Source organism: Rosa chinensis, chromosome 6 (genome assembly GCF_002994745.2).
Source record: "Rosa chinensis cultivar Old Blush chromosome 6, RchiOBHm-V2, whole genome shotgun sequence".
Taxonomy (NCBI): domain Eukaryota; kingdom Viridiplantae; phylum Streptophyta; class Magnoliopsida; order Rosales; family Rosaceae; genus Rosa; species Rosa chinensis.
This window is the reverse complement of record NC_037093.1, coordinates 42,263,913-42,272,064: the sequence shown is the minus strand read 5'-3', so window position 1 is coordinate 42,272,064 and position 8,152 is coordinate 42,263,913. Positions and strand designations below refer to the sequence as shown.

The 8,152-nt window shown below is 37.8% G+C and overlaps 1 protein-coding gene across 8 annotated transcripts; it reads left to right on the top strand.

Annotated features, from left to right (window-relative positions):
* Nucleotides 1–2,017: 2,017 nt before the first annotated feature.
* On the top strand, nt 2,018–6,226 carry LOC112169580 (pentatricopeptide repeat-containing protein At1g62260, mitochondrial). 8 transcript variants are annotated; one of them, XM_024306640.2, is made up of 5 exons: nt 2,018–4,105; nt 4,229–4,296; nt 4,408–4,451; nt 4,702–4,745; nt 5,568–6,226. In XM_024306640.2, exon 1 carries the CDS (start codon nt 2,026–2,028, stop codon nt 4,042–4,044), a length of 2,019 nt encoding a protein of 672 aa, XP_024162408.1. In that variant the 5' UTR covers nt 2,018–2,025; the 3' UTR covers nt 4,045–4,105; nt 4,229–4,296; nt 4,408–4,451; nt 4,702–4,745; nt 5,568–6,226. The 8 variants fall into 8 exon arrangements, with proteins under 8 accessions (XP_024162408.1, XP_024162406.1, XP_040363822.1 ...); XM_024306638.2 differs by having other exon boundaries at nt 4,399–4,451; XM_040507888.1 differs by having other exon boundaries at nt 4,399–4,451; nt 4,889–6,226.
* Nucleotides 6,227–8,152: the final 1,926 nt, after the last annotated feature.

Sequence of the window (8,152 nt, the reverse complement as noted above, 5' to 3'; positions counted from 1 at the left end):
TGCCATGACCACTAGTAAAAGTAGCATTCGCTTCAGGGAATGGTTGTGATCCTGTAGGGTGAGACTGATGGTTCTTCATTAAGAGCTCATTGTTTTGCTCAGCCACCAGAAGACAAGAGATGAGATCTGAATATTTGGTGAATCCTCTTTCTCTGTATTATTGCTGTAAGACCATATTTGAGGCATGAAAGGTGGAGAAGGTCTTTTCAAGCATCATGGCCTGAGTTACAGTTTCTCCACAAAGATTCATTTGGGAGGTGATCCTGAACATGGCAGAATTATAATCTATCACAGAACTGTAATCTTGAAGGCGCAGATGAGACCATTCGTAACGTGCTCTAGGGAGCACAACAGTTTTTTTGGTGAGCAAACCTATCTGCCAAACCTGTCCATAGCTCAAGTGGGTCTTTGACAGTTAAGTACTCGTCCTTCAATCCCTGATGGAGATGGTGGTGTAGAAAAATCATAGCCTTAGCTTTATTCTGCGGGGACGATGAGTTTCCTTCCTTGATTGTAGGCCCAAGGTTTTGGGCTTCGAGATGAATCTCTGCATCAAGGGCCCAAGACAGGTAGTTCTTGCCAGAGATGTCAAGGGCGACAAAATCCAATTTTGCCAAATTCGTCATCTTCCAGCCATAATGAAGATGAGGTATGTTAGGATCCATATATAGTGTTAGAACTACAGGTTCTTAACAAATAAGTAATCAATATCGAAACTTCAGGTTCGAAAAAAAATGAACATTGGATCGCAATTATATACACGAAGCTTCAGGTTCGTGGTTTTATGATTAGAACTTCAGGTTCTAAAATTCCGTATTTTTGAACTTCGGGTTCAAACGGATATGTACTCGAAACTTCTGGCTCGAGTAGCAGTAGTGAAACTTCAAGTTCACTTGTATTATGAATATTAAGTATGCTTAATTGATAAAACATATAAGATAAATTTAATTAAATAAATATCAGATATGCTATAAGGAATGAAACAGCAAAAATATATCCATTATGTTAACAACATATACTTCATATATATATATATATGTATGTATAAAGGAACGTGTTTGCTATTAGGTGTGCAACTGCACATTTAGATATTATATATATATATTAACGAAGTAGTAACAAAACAACCATATTAAACTATATATATATATATATATATATATATATATATATATATATATATATATATATAGAAACAAAGAACAGTTAGAGATCATGGCCCATAGTTAGCAAACAGAAAGACTCAATACCCAATAGCCAATAGGGAGGAAAAACCATGGATTGCAGAAGCACATGGCAGATGAAGAATGAAAAAAATAAACAAAACCCCAATAAACAATTTGATAAAGTGATAACTATAAAGGTAGTGTACTGCAACAAGACGGCATACATAATTGATTATAAGATTGTGGGCTACGATTCCTATATATCAATATCTCATAATGGATTTTAGTGAAAGCAATCGCATAACATATACAAGGGACAGTTCCCGTGCCATTGAGTAATTAACAAACATTGATATGATGACGTATATCTCCATAAACCCTAATATGCATAATTGATATAGATTATAAATAAACTCATAGATCATGAGTTATAGTTAAGAGCAACAACGTTGCACTATAAACTTGTAGATCATCATAGAGTTTTAAGAAAAATAGCAGAGCGTGATGATAACGTGTTAAAAAGTATTGACTTACTTTGTAGAGAGTAAGAAACGTATAAAGAGAGATGAGGGGAAAATAGAGAAGTGTATTATTCAGTCTTAGAGGCATTCCTTATATAGAGGTAGAGTTTACATAATAAGTATTTAAACTATTGATATATTACATGTAACTCCCTAACTAATAACGTGGACAGCCACATAAGAAATAATATTTACAACAAAAATTGAATTGTAAAATTAAGTGTTGTAATTAAGTCACGATAGTGCGGGTAAATATTAGTTTGGGACGCGCGCGGGCAAACTATATATTCCTTATCTTTTAAAAGCTTTAACCGAATAACCGTCTGGTCATTGAGAGAATGATGATTCTGGGTAATGCAAATGGTTTCATATATAAACTCATGCCCCGAGCTCGTATTATTCTTCATCTACTCACCATCCCATTACCCAATCACGCATCCCCACAGCACTCTTGTTTTGCCTCAACTTCAAAACCCAGTAGTCATGCCAAAGACGTAGACCTTTTTTCACTGAACAGAAGGATCTCCCATTTGGTCCGAACTGGTCAGATAGAGCAAGCCAGGGAAGCCTTTGACAAGATGAAGCAACGGAATATCGTTACTTGGAATTCAATGATAACCGGGTATGTGAAACGCCGAGAGATGGCCAAGGCCCGGATGCTGTTCGACGAAATGCCTGACAGAGATGTTGTGTCCTGGAATTTGATGATATCCGGGTACGTTTCGTGCCGCGGAAGTCGTCGGTATGTTGAGGAGGGGAGGACTTTGTTTGATCAGATGCCGGTGAGGGACTGTGTTTCTTGGAACACAATGATCAGTGGGTACGCCAAGAATGGGAGGATGGGGGAGGCATTGCGGCTTTTCGATACCATGCCGCAGAGGAGTGTTGTTTCTTGGAATGCAATGGTTACCGGGTTTCTACAGAATGGCCATGTTGCGCGTGCTATTGAGTTTTTCGAGAGAATGCCGCAGAGGGATGGGGCTTCTCTTAGTGCACTCGTGTCGGGGCTTATTCAGAATGGTGAGCTGGATGAAGCTGCGAGGATTGTTGGCGAATGTGGGAAGAGGGATGAGGAGGGTGTGGAAGATTTGGTGGATGCTTATAATACGTTGGTTGCTGGTTATGGTCAGAGAGGAAGGGTTGAAGAGGCTCGGCGCCTTTTTGATCAAATACCATTTCGTCGTGAGAAGGGGAATGAGGACAGTGGGAGGTTTGAGAGAAATGTTGTATCGTGGAATTCTATGATTATGTGCTATGTGAAAACAGGAGATATTGTTTCTGCTAGAGAACTTTTTAACCAAATGATAGAACAAGATACCTTTTCGTGGAATACCATGATCAGCGGCTATGTTCATATGTCAGATATGGAAGAGGCTGCCAATCTCTTTCGTAGAATGCCAAATCCTGATACACTGTCATGGAATGCAATGATCTTAGGGTATGCCCAGGTTGGGCGTTTAAAACTGGCTCATGATTTTTTTGAGAGGATGCCGCACAAGAGTCTAATATCTTGGAACTCCATGATATCAGGGTATGAGAAAAATGAGGACTTTATGGGTGGAGTTAAGCTTTTCTCTCAGATGCAACTAGAAGGAGAGAAACCTGATAGACACACTTTATCATCAGTTCTTAGTGTGAGTACTGGGTTAGCGGATCTGCATCTAGGCATGCAGATTCATCAGCTGGTCATGAAGACAGTTATTGCAGATTTGCCAATAAACAACTCTCTTATAACTATGTATTCACGATGTGGTGCTATCAAAGAGGCAGAAACAATTTTTGATGAGATGAAACAGCAGAAAGATGTGATCTCCTGGAATGCAATGATTGGGGGCTATGCATCTCATGGTTTTGCTGCAGAGGCTTTAGGACTTTTTTGTTTGATGAAGAGGTCAAAGGTGCAACCTACATATATAACATTTATTGCAGTTTTAAATGCATGTGCTCATGCAGGATTAGTTGAAGAAGGCCGGAGTCAATTTAAATCCATGATTAGTGAATTTGGCATTGAGCCACGTATCGAACACTATGCCTCCCTTGTCGACATCATTGGTCGGCATGGGCAGCTTGAGGAGGCTCACGATTTGATCAATAGTATGCCATTTGAACCTGATAAGGCTGTGTGGGGAGCATTATTAGGTGCTTGTAGAGTGCATAACAATGTAGAGTTGGCAAAAGTTGCAGCTGAAGCATTAACAAGACTTGAACCTGAAAGCTCAGGTCCGTATGTATTGTTGTACAATATGTATGCTGATGCCGGACTATGGGATGAAGCAGCAGCTGTGAGATCGCTGATGGATGAAAACAAGATAACAAAGCATGCTGCCTATAGTAGGGTAAATTCTTCGCATTGCTGAGGATATCAAACCTTTCACTCACTGGACAAAAATAGCGCAATATTCCGCAGAGGGATTGGAGGTAATCAACATATTGGAGATACGCTCCCTTTTGTTTTTCAGTATTATCATTCCTTGGTAATAAACCTGATTGATTGAAAACGAGGCTTTGGAGTATGTTAACTCTGGGAGGAATGTTCTGCAGGTTGAATTTTCAGTATTCCAAGACCTTCCTCACTTGCCAACTCCATTGAGAACCTTTACTGTTCACAGGTATGTGATTTGCTTGGGCTCCTGTGCAAGTTCTAATTGCAGTGAAAAAGCTTAGCAGCCTTGTGTTAATTAATGAGATAATTTAATGTGCATTTTGTGCAGTTTGTTCAGTTGCCGTTGGTTGATAGATTAACATCACTTCCCTTAGGCTGCAGGTATAGTTTCCTGCTTTGTTATAAACTTAAATGCTGAAATAAGCAACCATTTATTTGCTGAAAGATCTTGTAAGAAATGTTAGTGAATTCTGTTGTTCATATTTCTTCAATCAAAATTTTACTCAGTTATTCCATTTGTTTATTTGAAAATGAAAACATTGTAACGGGTGTTAGAAGAATTGTTGAAGACATTTCATCTCATTTTTGCAAGTCATGCACTTCTCAACTCATCTTTGCATTTTCTTTTCAGAATCGACTATGACAATACATCAGCCTGGATAAAATATGACTCAAGTAAGGATCTCTATCATGAGTAGTAGTAATTGTTCCAGCATTTTGGTTTATTAATTATCACATGCGTTGAATAAACTTAGAGATAAGGTACTAAGAGGATGTCTCTCTCTCTTTTTTTTTTTTTTGAACATCATGATATTAAGAGGTTTAACTGGTAGTTACTGCAAGTCCGCAAGGGTGCTCTTTAAGCAGTTTGGCTGCTCAGAAAGGTTTATCAGAACTTGCACCATTGCTTAAAGTGGTTATGTTTGCACCAGCTGAAAAATGTTGAGCTCCTGCTACTCTGGTATTGTATTACATCCTTGCTCACCAGGTTTGATAGGTTTGAATATGTTATTTTTCACCATCAAGATGTATCATCAGCATTCAGAACCATTTAGAAAGGTCTTTAGGTCAGGCTGACTGGTAATCGTAAATTTCTAAGTCCACTATGTCTTTATGACATCTGAGAATTCCCTATGAGGGTAAAAGAACAAATTAGCACTGTGGGATAATTAAAAAAAAAAAAAAAAATTCATGACTCATAAATCATCAACTAAATTCTTCAAAGAGGGTTTCCTCTGTGAAGTCATGTGTGTTTATGTATATGTAATTATTTATGATATCTTCCTTTTACCAAATACCACACAAGTCTTTCCAAGTCTATTTACCTGTACAAATTTTCCATAATGAGACTCCAAAAGTGCATGGAGTTATCGCATCTTTTTCCTAAATGTACAATTGTATGGAGAAGTCCCGTTCACTTCTCACTTTTCAGTTATATCTTCCATCTTCCATTTCTATTTCCTGACAACTGCAATCATATAATTTTTGTTGATACAGAGAGACTTTGATAAGTATTGTGTCATGGAACCATTAGAGAAAAGATTTTTAAGCCATGGATGGGGTCTATACAACCAGAGATTGGAAGTTTGAGAAGGATATGAGTGCAACAGACCTTTTGATTAATGAGGAAGCGGGATATATTTTTGAAGTAGTTTGCGGCAAAGAAATGTATGCTGTTGATGAAGCTGTCTTGGCTGTTAGATTTCATTGCATACTATACTGGATTGTTATCAGCTCATTCAATGTTGAAGCATTTAAGGGAGCTGCAAGCAGCTCGACATCCAACTTTTGTAGCTGAAAAAGAGTGTAAATTCCACAGAAATAAGCCTTCTTTAGAAGCTTAATCTAGACTGAACAGGACCTGTAAACTGGCATTGTGAAAATTACCATGATTATCAGTATGTTTTCGACTTTCCCATTATCATTCAAATATAACAAAGGGAGTGACATCTGCACTCCCCAAATTGTAATAATAATCTAGAGCCGAATGGAATGGACTTTATAGAAAGCTACCTATCCTGTCTGACAATTCAACATAAATCAGCCCTGCACAGTTCAGAGCTCTCACCTTGGCAATGGAACAACCGATGTTCTTCCTATTGATTCTCATTGGACTTGCCATTTTGTGATCATCTCTTTACTAGATCTTTAACGAGGGATTCGCCTCTAACACTGCTTTCCCGGCACACATACAATGACATCCCTTTGTGTGTTGATATATTGCATGTTCATTCATTTATTTTCTTCAGGGGCAGAACCAAGAATTTTCAGAAGTTTTAGTTTTTGGTTTAGTTTCAGATTAATCACCAAAACTTAGGCCTTGTCCTTCAACAGCTTGATAATTGCTTCAGTTATTCATAACATAGCCTACATTCTCATGCATAAGTTTTAACTTGATACATAATTATTTCATCACTTTCAAAAACAAAAGGAACTACAATAGTGATGAGAATAGTAAATCTTTTCTGACAACTTCATCTGAATGCCATCCCCAAATCCCAACATAGGAGTTCTAGCAATGCGAACCCCTTTGATTATTGTCCACCTATGTAAAACAGATATTCAAATTCTCCATCAAAAAACTTGGTGCAGACTGCAGACACACATACGAATAAGAATTGACATGTAAGATTACCTGTATGTGGTGATGATCAATACATGAAGAAAGGTGGCCAAGAAAACTCTACAGTACTCAGCACCTGCACATAATCTCATTGATTAATTCCTCCTCCAAAAGGCATGAAGTTCTTGGATATGACATGTGAATCAAGGTCCTGATAAATTTCAAAGAAACATCAATAAAACCATAATAGCTGCCAGAGAGTTTTTTAACTGTTACTAATGCTACTGAAGCTGAGGTTATTTGAGAAAGTGGCTAGTGATACAACTATTGCCAAGGACACTGCCTTCCAAGTTCCAACACCATGGATTGAACTCAATTGGATCCTTGAAGTTGGAACTCAAGTGAAGTGCAGAGCTGACAAGCACAATCATCCAACCTTCTGGAATTGTAAATCCTGCAAATCAATTACTTGCAACGTTTTAGTGAAAAACCTTTCCTAGTTTGAAAGGAAAGGCCCAATTAGTTATTTAGGTGACGAGGACGTACCCTTTACTGGGATATCTTTCAAAGCTTTTTTTAATAAGCCAGGTGCAATTTTTAACAGCCTAAGAGTTTCATTGATAACTTATGCTTTCCAAAAGCCAGCAAGTTACAAGACTTGTGGAATACTATTGTGCAAGGTAAAAGCAACATGTTGACAGTTACACTAGCCTGAAAAGTGAAAGTCATGGTTTATATTCGTCCTTGTGAGTGAGGAATTCGGATCTTCTGTTTTGTTCAGAATTGCTTCATGCTCAGCCTAACGATATATAATCCAACATTAGTACCGTCTTAAATAGATGAGTCATGAAAATGTAACTAAACAAACTCTCAAACTTTGTCCACTTAATTAATTGGTTACAGTTGACTCATGTAAAGCTGAAGGATGCTGAGCCAGCAAACTGAAAGCTAATGCCAGTGCTGTTGAAATAGTCTCGTAGGTAGCAAATAAGCCCATAAATACCAACTGAATAACAAAATCCTCTGACAAAAACTTCTCCTTTTCCATGTCCTTGCTGAGTTGATCAAGGAAATCTCCTCTGTGTGTCGGGTGAATTGAGTCTTTCCTATAACATGTCCCTCAATAGGGCTATTACCGCCTTATGGTACTAAATGAAGGCCAAAAGTTATACATTAATTTCTGTGATATTTCAACTGAATGAAACAGATGATCTGAGGGTGCATGTTATGTTGACTTGTGAGCCATGTTGTTGATATCAACTTGAAGAACAAGTGCGCAGCAGCAAATCCTGACCTGAAGAACAAGGCAGCAGCAAATCTAGTGTAGTTAATGCAGCCATATTGCAAATCTTATGTAATTAATGTAGCCGTAGTTCATGACTTATTGTATTTACTTTCACACTTAGCTATAGGCAATTTGTACTTCTATATATTTCCTCCAGTTTGGAGAAGAATAAACTGGCAAATTATACCATAAACCCCTACATTTGACATGTTATAATCTATAAGTAACATTTTG

What these genes read in the sequence shown, in the direction of transcription:
- LOC112169580 (XM_024306641.2), top strand. Translation starts at nt 2,026, where the DNA reads ATGATGATTCTGGGTAATGCAAATGGTTTCATATATAAACTCATGCCC.